General features: G+C 56.4%; 1 protein-coding gene across 1 annotated transcript; it reads right to left on the bottom strand.

Annotated features, from left to right (window-relative positions):
• Positions 1-443: 443 nt before the first annotated feature.
• On the bottom strand, positions 444-23,039 carry TEX264 (testis expressed 264, ER-phagy receptor). The gene is made up of 5 exons (XM_010718362.3): positions 22,876-23,039; positions 21,653-21,943; positions 18,425-18,646; positions 4,965-5,133; positions 444-1,154 (listed from the first exon to the last, which is right to left on the bottom strand). The coding sequence occupies exons 2-5, from the start codon at positions 21,929-21,931 to the stop codon at positions 841-843; spliced, it is 984 nt and encodes a 327-aa protein (XP_010716664.1). The 5' UTR covers positions 21,932-21,943; positions 22,876-23,039; the 3' UTR covers positions 444-840.
• Positions 23,040-23,166: the final 127 nt, after the last annotated feature.

The raw sequence follows: 23,166 nt of genomic DNA, 5'->3' as shown, positions 1-23,166 counted from the left end.
CACTGGATGAGGACTAACCAAGACCTTTCCAAGACAGAGAGGGTAAATCTCCCCATGAGGGACAGCCAGACCCCTTGCCCCTTGCTGCTGGCGCCGGTGCTGGGCTGCACACTGGGAACAAGCCTTGGGCTACTAGGGGCACCGGAGACACCGGGGCAGGGAAGGGGCTGTGCTCTGCTGGGCAAAGTGCTCCAGCACTGAACATTACAGGGTGAGGTGGCAGTGGGGTCAGGAGGAGAGGCAGTGCCCCAGTCCTTCCTCCCCGCAGCGAATGCTTGGGGTGCAGCTGGCAGCGCAGCTGGCAGCAGCAGGGGACAGTCCCCACAGCTGCTGTGATGGGGACTGTGGGTGATGAGCAGGGCTGCTGCGGCGTAGGATAGCTAGGGGCAGTCCCCTGCCCAGCAAGGACAGCAGGCTGGCGGTCAGGAAAGGCAGCAGGCAGCATGGAGGAAAAGCATCCACTTTATTACAGACCCTGGAAGTGCCTGTGGCAGGTCCAGGACAGCTTGACACTGGATGTTTTCATTTTCAGCAAAAGGAAAGAGAAGAGGGGAACAAAACAAACCAACCCTACTCATGGCTCTTTGGTGCTAGAGAACACATGTCCGTGTTGGCAGAGATGCTGTGGGTGAAAGGGGCACCAGCAGAGAAGGGGAGACCCACCCTTCCCCCTGGAAATGCACTCAGGGGGTGCAGGTATGTCACAGCCTGCACCCAGCAGCCCCGTCTGCATCCCCTTCCTGCGAGGGCAGCGGCCCCAGGAGGGATCAGTGCCTGGAATGTCGTGGTGCCAAAGAAGGAGACAGGAGAGGCGCACGAGGCCGGGGCCCAGGTCCGGCGCTACTCTTCTCCTCGCTCAGCAGCGATGGGCTCCTTGGTCCACTTGTCTGTGAGCTCCTGAGATTCCCCGTAGCCTGAGGTGAGCAGCAGCCCCGGGGTGCCCTCCCCATCCGCAGCAGCTTCCAGGTCCAGCTCCTCGAAGGAGGAGCCGCTGGCTCCAGACTCGCTGTAGCTGTGCTCGCTGCGGTTGTCAGCCTCCTCCCGGCCACGACTGGTGGGGAAGGGCAGCAGGACTGAGGTGGCCACCGAGGTGTCCCTGCTGTCAGTCGTGGCCTCGATGCTGATGGAGCTGGCCTCGCTCATGGTGTCAGCCCCTGGGATGGAGAGAGAAGGGGAGGGTGTGAGTGCTGCAGGAGGAGGCTGGGTGCCACATCAGTGTGCCTCTGAAGCCACCAAAGCCTGGAGAGTGCAGCAAAGCACCATTTGGGACCACCTGTAACCCTTGTGACCTGACCAGGCAAGCAATGGGATGCCGGTGGCCTCGCTTGTGCCATGTGCCAGGGCTGACCCCCTGGCTTCCCAGAGGCTGACAGCGTTGTGCAGGGGGACGGGGCTGGGTGGAGGTGACCACATCCCTCCCTGCTTCCTGCCATGGGTGCTGCAGTGTGTGCCCTTCCTTCTTGCCCCAACTCCATGTCCTCTGACTCTCTGTGCTGAGCCAAACTGCCCGTGGGGATGGAGGAATGAAGGTGATCCCTGATTTGCCTGCGGTCATTGGCACAGGGGCTGGCATGGAGTACCATAGGGTGTCTATGAGCAGGAGGAGGGTGCCCAGGGACTGGGAACCCCCCCAGGCCAAGCCCACCACCCCTCCCTGTATCACAATCTCATTAGCTCGGTCGACAACGCAATTAGGGAGTCGACAATGAGACAAGAGTGTCAAATTGAGACCGGCAGCTGAGTGCTGTTGCCGGAGCAACCAGCTGGAAGACAAAGCCCTCCTATAAAACATTAATCATTTTTAATTATGACATCACAGATTCACATTGTTAATTATGACAACAGCAGCAAACGTTGACCAACCTTCCGCCCCCTGCTGGCTGGTGCTGCCTTCGCCACCTCTTTCCTCCCCTCTCCATCTTCATCCTCCCACCTCTCCACTTGGGAAGAGAGTACAGCAGGGATAGCCCAACCAAAGGTGTAGGGGATCTGGGTGCTCAGCACCTTGGCTGCCTGGTCCTGCTCATGGTATCAATGCAAGACACACCTCCAGCCTCCCAAAATGGCCAGGGTGCCCGGACCAGGGTGGGGAGCAGTGGGGATGGTGTGGGTGCTGCCCAGCCACCCTGCAGCATCCCTGTTGTTTGTGCCCCAGCCCAGCATGGTGACACCACCTGGAAGGCAGAAGGAGGACAGCCTGTGCCGACACACAGGGAGCACCTCAACGTGGAAAATGCATTTCCTCTAAGTTTCAAGAGATGGTCAGCAGGCTCCCAGGGAGGTGCTCACAGGGATGCCCCTGGCCAGACAGATCAGAGGAGAGTCTCCAGAAGGGACTGGAAGGCAGTGGGGCCCTGGAGCCAGTGGGATGAGTCCCATCCATGGCAGAGGCAGGCTCAGTAGCACTAGGTCCCACTGCACACCAGGCAGGGCTGAGCAGCAGGGGACATCACCACAGCTGGGGCACACTGGGGTCAGCCAAGGGGAGGGCATTTGGGGACCACTGTGGGCTTTTGGGATTGGGGATGGGATGTGAAGGCAATGGTTAGGATGTGCAGCCCAATGCATCTTTGCTGAGCCTGTGGCTGGGCACCCATCCTCCAGGACATGGCACAGCAATGACTCCTCTCTCCCTCTGTGTGAAGCCTGAGAGCTCCTGATCCCAGACAAGGCTTCCCCAGGTCTCTACCTCAAAAAAAGTCAAATTTGGTCAAAGACCCAGTGTGGTGCCAGTGCTCTGAGGCAGCTCAGACACAGTCCACGGCAAGGCACAGAGCGTGGTGTCAGGACTGAAGCTGCATCAGTAGCACCCACCACAGGTTCCTCGGAGAGCTGAGGGCACCGATCCTGCCAGGCCCTCTCCTGCCTGCACAGCATCTGTTCTGCGCCAAGGGGCTGTTCTAGCTCCAAGCTGTCGTGTACCCACGCACTGCAACATACAAGAGAAGACAAGCACCAGCTTGGGATGCTGAAGATGGGTGAAGGCAACCTATGGCTGCTGGCACTCTGCTCTGAGAAGACGCTGTCCTCGCCCCCAGCTGCCTTGTCCCTGCCCCGCTCCAAGGGTGACAATAAATAGCCATGCATCCCTTCAGCCAGGCGCTTTTTCCCTGCTCTGTCACTTCGGATCATGTTTGAGCAGCCCCAGCTGGTACATCTGCCCAATGCGGCAGCCGTGCCCTCCTCTGTGCAGGACAGGGCTGGCCTCAGTGTGCGGGGTGAGGGAAGGAGCCGTTGCAGATGGGGAGGGAGGGGAAGGGGGGCTTCCTTGGGTGGAACCCTGGGGTGAGCACAGCCCTGGCTCTCCTCCCATGGGCACTACTGCTGCTGGCAGCCCTCACTTCCAGGAGCATCCACATCTCACAGCTGGTGCTTTCCTCCTCCAGCTTCCCCTTCCACAGCTGGAGGGAGCCTCCAGAGCTGGCTCAGCCCTTTGGGAAGCAGCCCCGAGTCCCTGGGGAGGGCCATGTGCACCAAAACCATCAGTGTCCATGTCGAGAGGGCCGCTTCTGTTTGCGTTCTCCTCCATGCACTGCGGTGGGGCCATACTGAAGAGCACAACCCTGGCACCAAACCCTTCGAAAACAATTAAGTAGAAAATAACTAATCATGATTGACACCGGACCCTGGAGAGCCATCAGTCATTGCAAAGACCTCAGTGATGGCCCAGGAGGGACAGAGCTGGGGCAGAGGCAGCTGCACCACCCCGCTCATTGCACACGTGCTGAGCCGTGCTCAGAGCAGCAGCCAGCATCAGCTCCGTGTGTACAGGGGTGGAAAACTCCAGCTCTGGCTTAGCAGCACAGCCAGCAGTTGCCTTGCTCAAAGCCAGAGGCACCCAGCACCTTGCAGGATGAGCCCCAGACCCATGGGATTTCCCCAGTGTCTCCTATCAGTGAGCAGAGTTTCTCCAGGCCAACATCCTGAAGCCTGCCCGTGCTGTATCATCACATGTATCACCACACGTGCAGCGTGACCCCGCCGTGCTACCAGGCTGGCACTGGCACAGGCAGGTGCTGGGGGCACATTTGGGGCCATGGCAGAGACACAGCACAGACAGAGCACCCTGAAAACGCTGCGACTGCAAGCGCTGGGAAGCCACTCCAATTAGGCTCTTCATTCCAATGCTAAATGGACAGAGCTCTCGGAAAGCAATTCCCAGGCTTGCTTTTACGACCAACGCAATTAAGAATTAAAGCGATCCAAAACCAAAGATGTGTAAAAAGATTACCAGACCAGGGGCGAGGCGGCAAGGCGTGCTCCAGCCGCCGCACGCGCTCATGTTTCTTTCATGCCCGTTAAGCACACGTGGTGCCTGGTGGGGCCACGGCCGGAGCCCTGCCTGCAGCCCACAGCCCACAGCTTCCATCACACTGCGTCCCACAGCCATGTGAGCACGTGGGCCAGCACGGCAGCCAGCACTTTGGGTTACTATAGCACTGCTGTTCCGCGCCTACAGCGATTGTGGTCCCTTCCTGTATAAATACACCCAGGCTCCAACAGATCCCTGCGAGCAGATGCTCTCGGGCAACTCCACCACCAGCTACAGAAACCTGGTATTTAAGTTCTTCACAATCCCAACATGTAACAGATGAAGATGAGATCAAGAAAGATGTATGTGACAAGGAGAAAAACAAGCCCAGCTGCAAGCAAACGCGTCGGCACCCAGCTCTGCTTTCACAGCCACGGGCCGGCGGTGCTGTAGTTGCACCAAGAGTGGCTTTATCCCCTGCCATCTACAGGACCGTGTGCTGCCCAGGGCATGGCGTGCCCCCAGGATGGGGTCAAGCTGTGCCACATTGCTCACAGCGATGGGATGAGGTGAACTGAGCCCTGGGCAGGAATCCAAACACAGCGCAGGCCCTCTCACCTCCTGCTCAGAACAGCCAGGACACCAGGACACCACTTGGGGAAGGCTGGTGACACACGGAAGAACAGAGGAGCCCAAGTGCCAGACGTGCTACCTGTGATGTCAGTCTGGGTGTCTTCGGCCTCGGCTGCTGCCCTGCTCTTCCTCTCCAGCTCCTTCATCTCGGGCACATAGAAGTCCCCTTGGCGGGCGAGGGGGCACACAAAATAGATGCGGTCCTCCTTGTAGATCTCAATCCTGGGGTGGGCACACAGCTTCCTCTCCTGGAAGAGAGCATCAGACCGTCAGCCTCTGCGCACTCCGCCTCACCCCAACTGATTAGGACCCATTTGGCACCTTGGGCAGGAGCCCCAGTGCCCACTGCCCCACAGCCCCCCCCTAAGGTGCTCCTATTGGCAGCCCCCCACCAGAGTGGGGTGCAGTCCCCAGAGGGGGGCCGTTTGGGGGATTTTTGGGGCCCTGCAGCTGCCTGCCACGTCCCCACACCCGCCTCTCAGCAAAGACCCACGGCAGGCGTAGTGCTTCTCTGCTAATTAATATAATCCAGAAGCAACAGCTCCAGCAGCTCCTTTCAGAAGCACAAGGGCAGGGGGTTGGAGACGAAGCCGTGGCATTCCAGACAGCCTCCCTTCCGCCTCTTCCCTCATGCCTCCCCACGCCTGCCCCACTCCCCCTGGCACAGCACAGGCTGCTTCCCGCTGGGTGAGTAACCCAAACCCCCTGCTGTGCTTGCTCTTTTTCTGTTTTCCCCTTCTCAGGTCCCCGAGGACCTTTTCTTATTTCAGGAGCTCCAGCACCAGCAGCACGGGCCGGCATCCCAGTGCTCACAGCCCGGAGCTCCCACTTGCAGGCAGGTGAAACACAAACACACGCAGATCAGCCCCGTGTTAAATAAAAGCAAGCCGGGCTGTTTTTAGCAACAGAGCAGGGGCGGCTCATCTCACTCTTGCTTTTTAAGCAACAAGCCAGGCAAGCATCCTCCCCACCACTCTGCCCCTTGCTCCACCAACCACAAGCCCAACTTCAGCTCGTTTTGCATTTTCAGTAACTCCAACACATACCCGAGACGGATATTTCCAAGATTCACAGGTTTCTTGGATGCATCCAGCTGCCCCCCCACCACTTAACGCAGACGGGGACGACTCAAAGGATATCAGAGGAAAGAGAACCCTACTGAGTCCATTTTCCGAGCAGCCTGAAGCCTCAGGTCTGAGGGCAGGCCGCCAGGAAACCAAGAATGCTCAATACTTGATTTCTTCCCAATTCACCCAATTTCTCCTAAAGCAGCTGGAGGGAAATCTCTGCCCATGCTGGGTGGCAGTGGAACAGGCACTGCCTCAGAGGGATGGCAGAGCTGGCACTTGGGATGGACTCTGGGATGCCCAGCCAGCTCCAAGGGCTGGGTTCCAGGGGTCTGGGGCAGGGGACACTGACAGCACTCTGCCCCCACCACTATAAACGGGCAGGATTACCCCTTTCCAAGCTGCCTAATTTATGCCTTTGCAAATCAAGTTGCAATCCAGAACAGTGGTGCCAGCCCCTGCTGCTGCGGCCCAGAACACCCAGCCAATACGTGTGGCCATCCTGAAAACAAGGGTCCCAAAAAAACAGGGGGCACCCTGAGTCCAAAGGCAAAGGCATGAGTGGGAAGTAAACTGGTGAAAACTCAACAATGTGGCAAAACAACAGAGGAGCTCAACAGGCAAGAGAGGGCTTTGTGTCTGAGAAGGAAGCCCCCCGGCTGGTGTGAGGCCAACAGATGGAGCAGCAAGGTGGACACAGAGCCCTCAAGGCAGATGAAATGCAGGCTCGCATGGGTGGAGGAGCTCAGCAAGGTGCCACCAGCGGGAGGCAGCGGGCAGGCTTCTGGCAGGGCAGCAGGAGCACAGTAAGTGGGGCAGAGCGGGGACTCGCCTCTTCCCAAGGTCATGCGGCACCGACCACGAGCTCACCCGTCCTGCACTACTCACAGCTCCTTTCTGCCCTTCTTGGGGATCTGACGTATCACCTTTGGGGGAGGAATGCATCAGATTTAGGAAGAAATTCTTTGCCCAGAGGACGGTGAGGTGCTGATAGCTGCTTATCGCTCCTCCCATCCCTGGAGGTGCCCCAGGCCGTGGAGGGGCCCTGGGCAGCCTGAGCTGGGGGGCAGCCAGACCATGGCAGGGGTGGGGGCTGTGAGATCCCTTCCAACCCAACCGTGCTGTGATTCTGTGACTTCCTGCATCATACTGGATCATATATCCATACAAGCCACACATAAAGCAAAGACCAATGCTTCCAGAGCCCATGGGTTTGATGCTGACACATACATCCGTTCCAGATACACCAATCTTCTGCTTCACACAGAGCCAACCCACCGTCCCACCTTGGGGGTACGTACAATACAAACCCAGACACAAAGAGCCCCACTTGCATGGAACTGAAGGGCCTGAAAATCAGGCACTAAAATTAGAGCTGGAGCTCAGCAAGCTGAAAGTGAGCCACCAGCCAGCCCTGCAGGGACGGTGCTGTGTGCCACATCCTCCTCCTCTCCTTGCACGCCCCACGCTCAGTGTGTCATCCCGCCTTAGCTCACACCAGGAGCACTCTGCCACCAGGCCTGCACCGCTCCTGGCACTGCAGGGCAGCACTCCTCAGTGGGACAAGCCTGGGCTCAGTCAGTGTCCACATAGACTTGCAAAGAGGGGCAGAGAGGACGGGAACAGGCTCCACTAATGGTGCCCACAGACAGGCTGAGAGATGGTGGGCATAACCCGGAGATGTGGAGAGGGGGCAGGGCCAGCTGCTCTGGGTGGCCTCGTGGAGCAGAGGTGACACCAGGTGACCCCAGAGGTCTCCACCAGCCTCAGCCACACGGTTCTGGGACATAGCTCCTCAATGGGACACGGCCACCTGGCCACAATACTGGGACAGCTCTGCTTGCCTCTTCCCTTCAAAGCCCTTTGAGCTGCAAGGCATTGCACAAACAGAAGATGATATTGTGACCAAGGAAAACGTGGGCTGTAGGAACTGCGAAACGCCCGGCTTGAGCAAAGGGAGAGTTTTTCATTTTCACCTCTGCAGAAGCAGCCCATCGTCCAATTTACACCTCGCCCTCCTGGCGCCTCTGGGGGCTGAGGAGCTGGGAAGAGGCTGGTGTCGGTGTGGCTGCACTGTGGGACCGATCCCAAGCGGGCTGGGGGGTTCACAGCCCTTGAGATGCAGAAAACAGCTTCCCAGGGAGGCTGGGAGCTGCTGGGAGCAGCACGGAGCCATGGATGCTCCTCTGCAGGATGGACATGGAAATTCCAACTCTGCCTTCCTCCAGCCTTGCCGCACAGACATGCTCAGGACCTCTTCTCCCCTGCTCACACAGCACCTGCAGGAAAAACCCTGCAGCGTGGTCAGCGGTAACTCCACCTGCAGAGAAGAGACCAAGAGAGAGCTGGTGTCTGCATGCCTGTGCTGTCAGGGACATACCTCATGCTCCCCACCGTGGGACCTTCACCAACAGAAGGAACAGCAGACAGCACATAATTCACAGCAATGGGGTCCTCCCAGCATCATGGGTATTGGTAGCAACTAGTCCTGCAGTAGAGAGTTTCAGAAGCAAAGCAAGCATTGCATTTGAAATAAGTTTTCTTCCCCAGTTCCCTAAAACTCATTGCCAACCCATTCTGCCTTGTCCCAGCGATGGGAGCCATTTCTCCACAGCTTGCTGGTGCTCTGCTTTGTGCTTCACACTCCTCTCACTCACTCCAGCCCAGATGTCAGGACCACAAGCCTTCCTACCTGTCCTTCTCCCCATCGCTTCCACATAGCAGCTTTCCGAAGGGGACTTTGCCTGTAACCACTGGAAAGCTCAAACACCAGGTTTTCATTACATGACAAGGAATCTGCATAAAGCCACATAACTTCTTCTCACTCGAGAAATGAGCTTTGGATTCCTGCTCCCATTCCCATTTTCTTCATTGCTGCAGGAGCACACAGCCCCAAGGTGCAGAGGAGCCCACAGGAGGCCAGGACCACAGCTGGAGGTGCTGCCTCCACTCGGCTGCACGGCTCTCCAGGGACCAGCGCTTGCCTTTCAGCCCTCCGAGGATGCTTTTTCAGCATTAATCACAAAGCCGAAGAAGAGGTCGACGCGATGATCTCTGCCATCACGGATGACTGGAGCAGTGCTAAATTGCTTTGCTCTGTTGCCTTGGCAAGGCTGCCAGGAGCAGCAGCTGTGGCAATTTCTCTGCCTTGCGTCAAGGCAGAGCCTTAAAGCACCTGGCTGGGAAGGGATTCATTGCTGGAGACTCCCACCCTACATGGGGCATTACACGGTGAAAAGGAGCCACTCTGGACCATGCATTCTCAACTAGGCTGAGATAAACCTACAGCACAGCAACGCATCAGCCATGGGATGCCCAGCAGATCCTAGTTTCTTGTGGCTTGACCTTCCATGGCCAATTCACAGCTGAGAGCCTGGAGAGCCAAGGTGGATACTGGTACCAACCCACATGGATTTCAGATTTGACATTTGAGTGTTTGCCCTTCCACATCACAAATAATGCTCCAGTTCTGCCATTTTCAGTCCTCTCACATCCTTGATGAAACTCTTTCAGTTTAAAACTAGAGCTTCAGTGATGTTTTGGGAGCACGAGCTCCCAACCGTGCCTTGCTGCTGCCCATAGCCACAGGAGATCTCAGTCACCAGAGCTCAGATCTAGGCTGTCTTCTCTGAATCTCAGAGCTCCACAGGCTTTCTGGAGGGTATGCATCCCCAGCTGCTCTTCCACACCTCAGTGTCACCGGGACACACTCAGGACATGCACCACACTCACAACTCTGGAAAGAAAATGGCACAATGGGATAAAGACCCTCCTGTCCTTCCTCACCTCTCAGAACAACCACATCTTTTTGCAACACTCCTGGCTCTGACAGAAGACATTTCATGACGAGCTGAAGTCAGTCAGCCTCGCACCACTTCTTCACAGATGAGAAAACTGAAAAGGAGAATGTTTAAGGACTTCACCTTGCTGAACTTGTGCAGACCCAGCCACTACCACAATTCCCAAACAGGTTCTTGGTGAACAAAACAAGTCTTTCCCTCCCCACTGACAAGAAATTCACATCAGCCTAATTTAGAAGGCAAGAAATGCTACCACAGAGGAAGATCAGGCAGTTTCTAGCCTGGCTTGCAGAGCAGAAAGTAAGACGATCCTGATGTCCACCAGCCTGTCCCCAGCACAACATCTCTGCAGACCCATTGGTGTGAGGTGCATCCCCTGAGGCAGGAGGCTCTTCCTGCTGCCTGGCAGGTGCAGCCAGCAGCAGAGGAAGGCTGCCCGACCTCCTGCTCTGTGCTCAAGATGGACACAGCTGACAGGGATCACCCACAGCTCGAGGTGGCAGGATGTTCACCCTGGTGACAGATATCTCCTGTTTTAGAACTGGTGTTTTAAAGCAAGCCAAAACTCCAGGACAAGCTCCTTTCTGGATTTTTATCAGGCTGTGTAAGCAAACAAGAGAGACGTTTCCCTGCAGAGCTCCAGGAGCCCCGTCCAAGGCTTATACCTCTTCCCAAAAAGCTGACGATCTGGAGGCCAACAGGAGAGAGTTGGTGATCCCAGTAAGCTCCAGTGCAATACGCAGATGAGCTCAGCTAGCAGAGCCCCAGAGTCACTGGCTACACTTTACAACCTGCCCCAGGGCATCCTTGAGGCAGGCAATGCTGCTGGCCAACAGGAAAAGGCACAGAGACAGGGCCGGGTGCTGGAAATTCAGGCAGAGGTAGGGTGGAGAGGAGCCAAGGGCAGCCAACAAGCAGCACTGGGCAGTGACAGTCATGCCAGTGAGTCAGGCTGGCTTTGCACAGCCCAAGGTGGGTGAGGAGCCCAGGGAGGAAAACTGGGACCTGGGCTGGGACAGTGATCCCAGCCTCTTGCCTCTTCCATGCCCAGATATAATAATGAAATAAATAATCATATATACAGCATTATTTTGGCAGCTGAGCTTGCTGACAGCTTCCCATCACACTGCCTGCAGCAGAGGGCTGGAGGGGAGGTTGGGGTGCCTGCCTCCCCATCACAGCCCTGCTCTTCCTCCTCCTCCTCAGCAGCCACGTCTCACGAGAGCTGTAGTATGATCTGGCAAGGGTGAGCACTGCCAAGCACTGTGGTACCAGGGCATGTGGGCAGGCAAGCAGGAGGGAACAGGCTCACACACTCTGCAGCCCCAAAGCCCAGCTTTCCAGCAGCCACAGGCGGCAGGAAAGAAGGGCGGCAGCTGCTTTGGTGGCCCCTGCAGTCTGGAAACTTCTCTTCTGCCAGCCCAGGATCACAGCTTTGACTGAGCAGATCAATCAGATGAAAACAGAGAGATTAGGAAACAGGACAGAGCCCAGCCAGATTTTGCCCTTCCAAGAGCCTGCTCCCCTCCTGCACTTCCCCAGCAGTCCCATGGGCACGGGGACACAGCGGGCAGGTCCTGCAGCCACGTGGGTCCATCTCCTGAGCCGGTCAGCAGAGAGATACCAGAGCAAACCTGTCTCCCACACCAACCTCTTGATGAGCTTTTGCCAACTCACAGCCTGGTTATCAGATCTCACCCCAAACTGTGAGTCCACATGGCATGAACAGCAGAGCAGCTGGCCTCAGCAGATGATGGATATCCACCTTTCAGCATGTGAAGGAGCTGTCATCAGCTCCTGGCAGACATAAATCCCAGCCAAGAGTGCCTGGCCAGGGACAAAACGTCGGTGCCCACCATGGGAGCGAGCTCATGGCAGCCCCACACCAAGCACCTGACAGCAATCGTCCAATGTACCAGAAAATGACAGTCTTCAATACCCTTCTCACTGCTGACTTTTAGAAGATGAGATATGGAGAAAGTGGCCATGGTCTTTCCCATCCCAAAAGCTGTATCTAGGGTCTGCTCCATGTAACTGCAGAAGGCTCCTTCTGGCTTGTCACTGTTCCTAAGGCGATGGCTTGCCCACTGGGGCTAACAGGCTCCTCTGATCTCTTACCCAAGCCAAACGTGGCAGAAAAGGTGATGAGAGAGGCCAGCTCAGAGCAATTGCATGTGGCTCACCTCTGAGCTGAAGCCCATGGTGCAGCCATCTCTTCAGCCCACAGTGGTATGGCAGCAGGCAGAACATCTTGCTCCATGCAGCGGGGCAAACAGGAAAGGTGCCAGCTGCCCATTTCTGTTGTGTTCCAAGCCGCCCTGGTCCGGCTGGAGCAGAGGCTGCAATGAGCTGCCGCGTGCTTAGACAGCAACAGAACCAAAGGAGTCCTGGTGCTGGGGGCTGCCCGGTGTGCCCCAAAACCTGCAGCAGTTGTGACAGCAGGACTGGATTTGGCCCCATGCAGACACCCCTGGCCATCCCAGCAGCCACCAGACCCACATCTCGACCCGACAGGAAAGCACGATGCAATGTCTTCTCTCCCCCAACATTTTATATCTAACCAGAACTAAAAAATCGCAAGTTAGTCACAGCACAACTGTACCTTTTCTGGACATAAAAATGCCATTACTTTCAAGTCTATTATCTCGCTGCTCTGCGGGTTTCAAAGCAGGAGCTTCACAGCGATGGAAAGTGGGGCAGCCGGCGTTGGCTGGGAAGAAGCAGGATTTCTAAGCAGCAGTTTCCCATTTGTTCGGGTTTGTTCTGCTGTTTCATGAGGCCAGCACAGCTGGCAAAGGCTCAGAGGAGTATGGAAAAGAGCAGCCCAGGAGAAACTCATTAGGCCTCTGCTAAAATAATTGTGGAGAGACAGACCCAAGGATTAATTGACAAGCTGGCGAGGAGGGAAGGCCCAAAGGTTTGGGACAGTGTCACTGCCTGAGAGAGCTGAAGCCACCTCAAATGCCTGATGAGGAGCTGACTGCATCCTCCGGGATGCTCTATAAATATATTCGGGGGAGAGCACACGTACAGATTGAGTCCATAAAGAGATCTGACAGAAAAGCACTGTAGTATTTTACTCTCCCTCCTTGCCCAAGGCAAGCATTTCAGTGCTCTCTCTCTTGGACAGCCACGTGAAATATCCCTGCCTTTCTCCATGATCATTAATCCTCACTGCAAAGGCGATGAAGGAACGGATCTTTGTGCCTGAGTGGATCCGTCTCTGTGACAGTTTTGCATGGCTAAGTCTTCACAAGGCTGCAAAGGTGAAGTTTGCAAAGCAGCAGCTAGGAAAGCATGGCAGCTTCTGCTCTGCTCCCTTCTGGGGGTGTGACAATGTGACAATGCCCACCCGAGGAGTGTTGTGCAACAGCACAGGACAGAGCAGCCACAAAGCTCTGTCTTCCAGGTTGCAGTCTCTCCAGGGCTGGAGCTGAAGATGAGCTGGCTCAGATGCTCCTGGGTGCTGCCCCAACCCCACAGCTTGTGCAGCCAGCCCCAGCAGACCAGCCGTGTACATCCCACATGTCCCTCACAGTGCCAGCATGTCCCACAGTCACAGCAAGGAGCAGCCAGACACCTCCCAGCCTGGGACAGACCACAAAGGCCTCATGAGAGCACCCATCCTCACCCCAGCACTGGATCCAACTGCCCCCAGCCCCAGGAAGAGGCGATGGCAGTGCCACAGCACAGGACAAGGGCATGGCAGCCTCGTCCACTGGCAGCCCATATCCCACACAAGCTGCTGCCCCAGTTGAGATGTGGCTGCAGCTGCATCTTGGGAGCTCCATGGCCGATGTTCACACTGAGTCAACAAGAAGTGGGGATAAAACGGTGATTTCACACATGAGACAGACAAAGCGTGGAGGCAGGGAGCCTCTGCGATTACTGGAGCGCAAAGCTGGCCAGAAAACCTCTTTCCTGCTCAAAGCAGCGATGCCTCAGAGCTGCAGTTTTACACCTGCCCCCATGCAGCAGAAGCAAAGCAGGGGAAGGGCGAGTGAGGTGGAGGTGCCTGAACAAACCTCCGATGTGAAGCGCGCTCAGCGCTCGGCCACAGGTCAGCCATCCGCCCGCCAGGACGCTCAGCAAAGTGACAGCAGATGAGCAGCAGCCCGGGGCTGCCAAATTTCCCCCAGAGAAGTGGGAAAGTTGGGAAGCCCGCTGCGAATGGCAGGAGACGTGACGCAGAGCCCCAGCTCCCCATATGTTCCATTAGCCGCACAGGAGCGGTGCGCTGCTCTGCAGAATCAGGTTAGAGGCAGAACCTTGCTGCACAGCGCTGACCCCAACACAGGTCGGGAGGTGCCAGTACCACACAAGCCCCCCAGGCTCTCCACTTGCAGGAGGAGCAGGGCCCCTAGCCCCCATGGAGTGGGCAGTGTGGTGTGGGGGGCTGCTCGCGTGGCAGCACAGAGCCCTTGGATGTCAGGGGAGGATGCAGAGGCTTAGGGATGTGGCACGGTGAACAACCCCCCCAAAAAAGCCCTTTTGCCCTGCCCTCACACATGCTGCAGCTTGGGCCTCCTGCGGTACTGAGGGCTCGGGGCACTCGTACTCACAGGACAATTGCTGAAAACATACAATAACTACAAATTGCTGTGAATGCATGAAGTGATGAGGTCTGACACGCAGCTGGGGGGTGCCAGCTATCGCCGAGCCTCGCTGCAGAGCGGCCGCCAACAACCAGCTATCAGCAGGGGATGAATACACCCACACAGACATCGAGACCCCCAGGCAGGACAGGGGCCACAGAGAGGCTGGGACTGTGCTGTGCCACCTGCACTCAGCTAGGATCCAGCAGTGTTGGGCACACAGCACCGGCATGCAGTCACAGCATCAGTGCTGGAGGGGAGATGGTGGAGATGGGTGGGAAGGCCTGCAGCTTGTCCTGATCCCCTAAAATAAGAGGAAACATACAATGGAAGCATACGAGCTGGTTTTCCAAAAGGGGAATACAGTCACAAAGTGTGAGAAGGGGGTCCTGGCTCTCCCTTGCCTTTGCTAGCTCTGCTGCTGGCTGCCACCAGTGGGGCAAAGCTGGGATGTGGGGACATGGCCTGGAACATAGGGATGTGGCTTTTTTCTGACTCCCCACTCTGGGCCACATCATGGTGCTGAGGTCAAGGAAAAAAAAAAAAAACAAAGAAAAAGGGAAAAACTTCCATCCTACACTCTCATAGGGCTGAGCACACCTCCAAAACACCTCTCCCAAAACACAGATCCCTGCCCTACGTCCCTGCCAAGCCCCAAGCCCACAGCCTGTCACAATGTCAGCACTGGTCTTGTCCAGTACTTGATGGTAGAAGACATGCTGAACCCTCTGTGACTCTCCAAGACTTTCTTCCCATTTTGATTTGATGCACAGGGACCATTTTACCAGAAGCATCCAACCATCCCCTGCCTCCCTGGGGCTGCCTCCCAGCACACGTGCTGGGAAGCACTGGAAGAAAACTGCCAAAGCTCAGGGCCAGGGTCACTTCTGCCACCCCAGGCACTGCTCATTCCCTCAGGACAAGCAGGAGGGGACAAGGGGACATGCACTGGTTCCCAGCTGCAGTATGACCAGCAGCAGCCAACCCACACAGCCTGCAGCCCCTGGCACTTGCACAAAACAAGCTGGTATTTTACAGGGCTTCATTTGCAGAGCCTGAAATAAACAAACAAAATCAGCTGGGAGAAGGAATTTAAGCAGGAAAATGTCACAATAATTGAGCGCTCTGTGCAGCTGCCAGCCCTCTGACCCCAGCTCCTCTCGCACAGTCCTGCAGAAAGGATGCTCTGCAGTTCTGCCTTTAGAATGCAGACGGGCTGGGATGGGAACACAGCTCTGAAGACAATCATTTATAATAACAAGCAGGAGAAGTCTGACCTTGGCAAAGCTGAACAAAGCCAGAAGCTGTAGCAACAGGGGTAAGGGAAACAAAAGGAGAAGTAGGAGATGCTACAGTGCCATGTAAGCTCCTGGCACTGAGACCCAGCTGTGGATTCCCAGTCCTCTGTGGACAGAGCAGGGAGGATGCGCCCTGAGAGCCATCAGCACCCCACAACAACAAGACCATGGCTGAAATCAAGTGTCCTCTCCTGCAGGTGGCACTTCAGAGAGGCTCCTGAGCTTGAAATGGGCCAAAAACAGGCACCCAGAAGAGATTGGAAAATATGTCAGTGAGGCTTTACAAGCCTTGTACATTTAATTATCAAAGAGAAGAGTAAGAGGTGTCTGCATCCTAAACTATCTCAGCCGACAAGGGGAACAGAGCTCAGCCAAAAGGCGCTTCAAGCCAGTGGGTAAAGGAATAACGAGGTTCCCTGGGTAGCAGCAGAAACAAGGCATGAGTGCAGCCTTCCTAGCAGCAACAGCAACACCTGGCACAGGGACTTGGGAGCACACTGGGGTGCCCTGCAGATGGAGCAGGAGCTCTGTAGTACTGCAGAGCACCTCTCCTTCCCTGCTCCACCTGCATGCCAGACTTGGTTAGAGCACACACCTCCACCAGCCCAAGCCTCCTACCCAAAATCCCAGGGAAAGAGAGCTTCTGGCTCCAGCAGTCACCTGGGGCTGCAATTAGTGCCTCTCTGGCTGCCCACGGAGCCCCAGGGACAGGCAATGCCAGGCTGCCCACTGCGCAGGGCTCGCCAAAGCAGTGCATGCAGCCCTCTGCAGAGAGCTAATTAAACCTGAGCCAGAATAAACACTGCTTGAAATGGCAGGAGGTCGCCGTTTAATAACCATCTCCCTGAGCTGCTAGGGATGGTCACTGTGGGAGCTCTCCATCACCATCCCAGAGTGGCTGGGGGCACCAAGGAGCAGCCGCTGCCATGCTCAGGGCCAAGCACAGAGCCAGGAGTGGGCTCAGACCCCAGCAGGACAGACCCCAGCTGTCACCTGCCCTACACACAAACTCTGGCCCTGGGACACCCTGGCCACGCCGTGTCCTGCGCTGTGCCAGCCCATCTGTCTTCAGTCTCTTACGAAGGGAAATGTCTCCTTTAGATTTTACCGTTTTGTAGGCAGAAGGGTCAGGGCTGAAGCCAAGGCAGGGTGTGCACTGCAGCACAGCGTCCTGTCACCCAGTCAGGGAAGGGCACTCTGACCTGATGCTCAAGGGCTGCTCCCACCATCCTGCTCTCAACCAGCCCCCAGCCCTGCCACCTCCCCCCAGTGCACCTCCCCAGATCCCTTCTCTATTTCTCAACAACCCCAGTGCCCTTTCCCCACCTCCCTCCCACACCTCTTCTCTCCACTCCCAATTCTCACGACTACACATGAACCAGTTCCCTTGCCCACTCTGCTCTGTCACTGCCCGTCTGCACTCCCCACATGCTGCCAGGAGCAGAGGATCCTGCACCTCACTCCTGACCCCAGATTACATTAACAACAGCCATGCTGCTTAAAGCGGGTGCAGCATGAAATAAATAAATAAAGCAGAGCTGTCTCGCTGCCGTCTGGGGTTGCTCAAGGGAGCTGGGCACTGGGGGTGGGATGAAGGATGCTATTTGGAGAAGCTGTCTCCATGGCAACCCCCATTCCCACCACAAACCGGGCACAGGTCGCCTGTTTCCATGAAAGTTTCCCCGTCTCCTTCCCCTTCCCCAGCCAGAGTCAACACCACCTGAGCTGGGAGCTGGACTACTTACAGCTCCTGGCCAGGCAGCACAGACTGGTGCCAGCATCCCAAGTCAGGCTTGGGGCTCCTCCCATTGCACCCTGAGACTCGCTGGGGCTGAGCGATGCTCTCTCCCCTGTGAACCCAGTGCAGGGGAGGCGGTGCTCGTGTCGGAGGTGTGCCTGAGGCTAGAGCACTTGGTCTGGTCTAGATAGCAGGGATTGAGATGCGCCCCTCCTTTCTGAACACTGCTCAGCATGCTGTGTGGGATTTCAGCAGATTATTTTTTTCAGAAATGGCTGCCCTCCTTAGAAGCTGCAGGGTGCTCCCAGCACAACCCATGGGTCCCTTTTCAGCCTCAATTTCAGGCACAGATGTGTTCACCAGCACCTGTCCCCAACCAATGTCGCCCTCCCCACGTCACAAGCCTGCTGCCCCCTCCCCATGTGTCTCCACCACAGCCATGCATCCTTCACAGGGCTGGCAGCGCTCTCTACGCCTCCACACTGAAGCAGCCAGCAAGACCCTGGGAAGGGACAGAGAGGACAGAGCACGAGGAGGGGGACACACATCACAGGGCACAGCAGCAGTGGTGGCAGCCGGGGTTTGGGCATCCCTGGGCAGACACCATCCCCAGGACCACAGCCAAGGGCTGGCACCCAGGCAGCGATGCCGTAGTGCGGCGCAGGCTGGAGGATTCGCACGGTTCTCCCGCAGGGCTGGGAGTTTCGCCAGGAAAAGCAAGTTTATAAATAGTGAGCTTCAACACGAACAAACGAAAGCGACGGAACACGACAGCCAGATAAGCTGCAGGCTGAGCACCGTCCCCGCCCCAGCATCCTCCCTATGGAGGAAAGATGTTCCCCTTCCTTCCTCTACCCAGCAACCAGAACCCTCTGCAAAGCCCCAACCTGCAGGTATCACGTCCCGTGAGCCGCTCAAAGACACGCTTGCCATGGCTGCACTGGCAGCAGGAAGAAGCCAGCGGATGGCTCCCAAAGGACAGGGAGCAGGGAGCGCAGTCACTGCTCACTGCATGACACTCATTGTGCCACCAGTGCTTACTTTGATGTAGGTGTCCAGGGCTGGGTGCACGCGGTTGACTGCGAGATGGATGGACAGAGGTGTGGTGAATGGGAAGCTTGCCATGACCACGTGGCTGGGCGTGGGGAAGGTGAAGATTTTGAAGCCGTACTTCTGGAACCGCCTGATCTGCTCTTCTGATGGCTTTGCATCCCCTTCGCTCAGAATTCGGCCGATGGCAAAGCGGCATTTCTCAGGAGACACCTGGTGGGAGGGACAGAGGAACAGCATCAGGAGAGCAGCTGAACATCATCCAAGACCCAGGAGATCAATACACATCAAGCTGGTACCTGCTCCCCACATAGCCTGACCCAGCCTCAAACCAGCCGTGCTCTCCAGGACAAGAGTGCAGCGCAGGCACACACTGGCTGCTCGACACTTGGCAGCCATGAAGAAAGCACATCTCATGGCCTCCACCACAGCACCCCGCTTTAGGGGTGGGGAAACTGAGGTGGAGATCTGCTGTCACCTCCATGGCAAAGCACACCCAGGTGGAGGTGTCCTTTTATGCTTCTTAAAAGTCCCAGCACTCAGGCTCACAGCTCGCTGTGTGACAAACTGCAGGGACACGCTGGGCACGGAGGGGCCTGCAAGCTGTCCCTGAAGCTCTCCGGGCTGCTGGACAGACAGAAGACATGATGGTCAGCAACCAGGAGAGCTGCCTTCTGCTGAGCATGTCCTTCTGCTGCCTCCAGAGCTGGAGGACCACAGCCTCCAAACTCGCCCTTAGCAAGGTAGCACAACTCCCCAGACACCGCTGGGATCTCTGACAGCAGCAGTGAAATGGACAGACGGACACCCTGCAGCAACCAGCATCACAGGGCTCTCATGCCTCCCCTGTTCCTCAAGCATCCTCCAGCACTGCATGAGAGATGGGACATCCCAGAGAGGAAATGAGCACAGAGGATAAGAGAAAAAACAAGAGCATAGCGTCAGGAGCAGCAGCATCCATCCGCAGGCAAAATGGCTCACTCTTGCCCTCGTGTGCTGCAAGAAGGAGTTGCAGATGGGCTCTGTGCAGCATCCAGGGAAAGGCTGGAACAAGGAGATTCTTCTCCACAGAGCAACAACTCCTGGTTTGCTGCATCGGACGAGGGATGAGAGGCATCCATAATAGAGAGTGAAGCTGCTCTTGGTCTCCAGTGCATCACAGGGTCCCTGTTGTAGGTGCAAGAAAGCCCCAGCATCCCAAATCCTCGCACAAGAACAGGTAAATGGCAAGAAGAAAGGTTCAGACGACACCCACCTGCCCCAGCTATGCGGTCAGAGCAATGAAAAACAGACTAGACACTGGGCAGAGACCCAAGGAACCAGGAAGGTGACTGTCTCTGCTCACTGGAAGTGCTATAGCCAGCCCAGTGCCACATACAGCATCTTCAATGCACACAAAGTCAGGAAGTGAATCTCCTCCTGGGCCACATCCCCATCACAATGCAGAGTCAAGACAACAGGGCACCTTGTTAGAGGCACACCCAGGAAGAAGTGGAAGGAACTCCTTTGTGCTTTATGACTACGTCCCCCAGTCTTGCAGGCACTCTCAAGTGTGGGAGTGCACTGGGGAGCATTTTGGCCTCATCCACCAAGCACTGGGGCAGGGCTGGGTGCAGAACACCAGCAGGGAAAGGGCGCCGGTGCATGCCCCAGGCTGAACTTGGGCAAAAATGCTGGGCTGGAGCTGAGCAGCAGCCTGCCTGCCACATCCAGTCCCTGCTGAGCAGCTATTTTTGTCCCTGCCAGAGGTGGGAGAAGCCCTTTGGGTTGCTAAATATTGAATAAAAAGGAAAAAAAAAAAAAAGAAAAAGGGAGTATTAATATTAATCTTGTCCATTAAGACGCTTAAAGCACTGCTGGCAGGGGTTCTGCAGCACTCAAAGCTACCAGCAGTGCTTTTCCTGCTGCTCCCCTGCTCCGTGGCCCTGTCTTCCCTCCTCCAGGGTCACAAGCCAGCCCATGAGCAGGGTGGCCAGAGCTGTAGACACCCAGCAGGAGCCCAGCAGTCACCTTACCCTTCCTGCCACAGCACCAGGACCAGCAGATTGCCACGGTGTGAGCACTGGATCCAGTTCTGGGCTCGCCAGTGCTAGGGAGATATGAAAAGAGCGGAGGAGACCAGGGAAGGGCCACCAAGGGGATGAAGGCAGTGCAGCATCTCTCCTGGAAGGAGAGGCTGAGAGAGCTGGGACTGCTCAGCATGGAGAAGGGGAGGCCCAGGGGCTCTTGTCTGTGTCCAAAAGTCCTGCAAGGAAGGGGAAGAGAGCACAGTGCCAGGCTCTGTCAGTGGTGCCCACAGGCAGGGGGAGGCAGTGGGCACAGCCTGGAATACAGGAGGCTCTCCCTGAGCCTGCACTGCACCCTCTGAGCTGCCCTGGCAGATGCATGCAGAACCATCAAAGCTCAGGTCCGTACAACAAAGAAAGGGAATTCCAGCCACTATTCAGAGCCCCGGCACCTTATGCACCTCCTGCCATCCCTGCCTGCTTCTTTTCTATCACCCATCCTTCTGCAGTCACTGCTGACACCTCTGATGCACAGGCAGGCACAGCCTGCAGGGTGGCACCCAGCACAGCCCCGCACCCTTCCAGCACAAGCCCACCCAGAGGCCTTTCATCCTTCAGCAGGTTCCAGTGTGCTTTGCTTTGCAGTTACAGTGCTGTTTCATCAGCCAAGAGACTTCAGCATGCACCTGTTGAGGGTTCAGTGAGAACACTCAGGGGATGAAACGACTACAAAGAAGCTCAGGGACAGCAGCAGAAACAAGAGGAGGATATGGATCCAGCAAGCCAAAGAGACCACCTGCTTTGAGATCATCTGTGGAAGTGTTCAAGAAATACAGCAATGTATCACACGTAGGGACATGGTTTATTGGGTATGGTGGTAATGGGTTCATGGTTGGACTTTGTGATCTTTAGAGGTCTTTTCCAACCATAATGACTCTACGAATCTATGATTCTATGAGGCACAGAGCTGGGGAATGCCTTGCCATGGGATGACAGGCACCAGGTTCTGCTCTGTATCCAGAGCAGAGGTAAGGCATGGCCAACAGAAGATGTCAGTGACAGCCAGCTTTCATCACCTGACGAGGATTATCCAAGAAACCCTCAGCTTTCAGGTGCCTTGGCACACAGATCACTCTTCACAGGTCTGGAGACCTCACGAGCCCTTGTGCTCTCCAAAGCAGGACAAGCCACGGGTGCCCTGCCCCAGCCTTACCGTGTGTGGGTTGTCGTAGTAAACACCAATGGAGCAAAGCTTCGAGGAGATGCTGCAGCCATCAGTGAAGAGCTGCCCCGACTCTCCGTAGGGGCCCACCCGGAACTTGTAGGCCAGTGTGATGCTGCCGACGGGCGGCGAGCCGGCGCTCACCACCACCTCTGTGAAGAGCCCTGAGTAGACGGCGAAGGCAAAGATGGTGAGCAGCAGCAGCACGACCAGCACGGCGATCAGCCCGAGGAGCATCCAGTCGGACATGATGGATGGGTGGTGCCTCATCTGTCCTGTGCACTGACAGCAAGAGCAGAAAGAAAAGAGAAGGGGAGTTAAGGCAGTGCTTGTACAAAGTGCTCAGTATATAAACCCTCTGCCAAGCTCCCCTGTTCCAGCTTGGTCACCAGACACCAATTATGTTGCTGTGGTGCCTCCCAGCAATTAAGTGGTTGTGGGGGTGGGGACTGAAAGACACTGTCCTCAGTACCAGGAACCATCTCCAGTACCAGGAACATACAAAACAGCCTGCCTACAGCCTGTGCCTAAGGGGGGATCAATATGCAGTGAGGCTGCATCACTGCATGGAGATCACCTGCACAGTCCTGGGCTGGCGATTATGGCTCCATAACCGAATAATTTCTTGTTTCCACAGTACAGACTCTGCATTTTGGCTGTGACTCTTTGTCTAAAGGCCTTGGGCTGCAGCACAGGATTTGCAGAGCTGAGAAAGGATGGAGCTGGTTCGGGGCTGAGCCCCATACATCGGGATCAGAGTAAGAGGCCCAGGTGGAAGAGCATCCCCATCACACCGCGCTGCAGTACATTGCTGCTCTTCAGTACAGGTGGCTTTTTTTCATCTCCAAGTTTCTACAGCCCAAGCCTTCCTGTTCTGCCCCACAGCCCTCCTCCCAGTGGGCCACGGCTCACCCTCTCCCCAGCATGACAGCCCTGGGGAGAACAGTAAAACCCAGCACAACAGAGCTGTTTGTGCCATGCCCTCCCTCAAAGCACAGCACTCATGATGAGGGTTGTTTGCCACAGCCCTTCGGGATTTCTCACCAGAGCAATGCTTGAAACCCACACCGCAAATAAACAATCTGTCTCAAGCTTGGTATGACAAACACACTTTGTCCAAGAGGAGCTTGGACTGTTTGCCACTGTTTGCTCAGCTGAGAAGGAACCACATCCTGGTAGAGGGCCTCAGCACGGGGCTCACCAGCCCCACTCACCTGCGAGCCAGCCACGTTTGGCTAGGAGTTGCACATGATCTTTCCCCCACACAGCCGCAGGCCCCACACCTCTGCAACAGGAAAAAATACATGTCACTGCTTCCTCCCCAGCGCAACCAAGCAAACGCAAAACCCATCGGGACGCAGAACCGCGTCCAACCGCGCCCGAGGCGCAGCGCTGCCCCACGTGCGAGCGGGAGGAGCGCCTTCCGAGCCCCTCTTCCCGCGACCTCGCGCGGGGATCCACGCACGGCATCGAGGCCGCGCAGCAGGCACGGACGCGGAGGGGCT

Source organism: Meleagris gallopavo, chromosome 14 (assembly GCF_000146605.3).
Source record: "Meleagris gallopavo isolate NT-WF06-2002-E0010 breed Aviagen turkey brand Nicholas breeding stock chromosome 14, Turkey_5.1, whole genome shotgun sequence".
In the NCBI taxonomy this organism is placed as follows: domain Eukaryota; kingdom Metazoa; phylum Chordata; class Aves; order Galliformes; family Phasianidae; genus Meleagris; species Meleagris gallopavo.
This window is presented reverse-complemented; position numbering and strand designations above follow the sequence as displayed.

Coding starts and splice junctions, on each gene's coding strand:
- TEX264 (XM_010718362.3), bottom strand. CDS start 21,931: ATGAGGCACCACCCATCCATCATGTCCGACTGGATGCTCCTCGGGCTG. Junction 5,134..18,424: donor CCCTGGACACCTACATCAAA/GTAAGCACTGGT, acceptor GCTCTCTTCCAG/GAGAGGAAGCTGTGTGCCCA. Junction 1,155..4,964: donor CACCCAGACTGACATCACAG/GTAGCACGTCTG, acceptor TCTCCATCCCAG/GGGCTGACACCATGAGCGAG.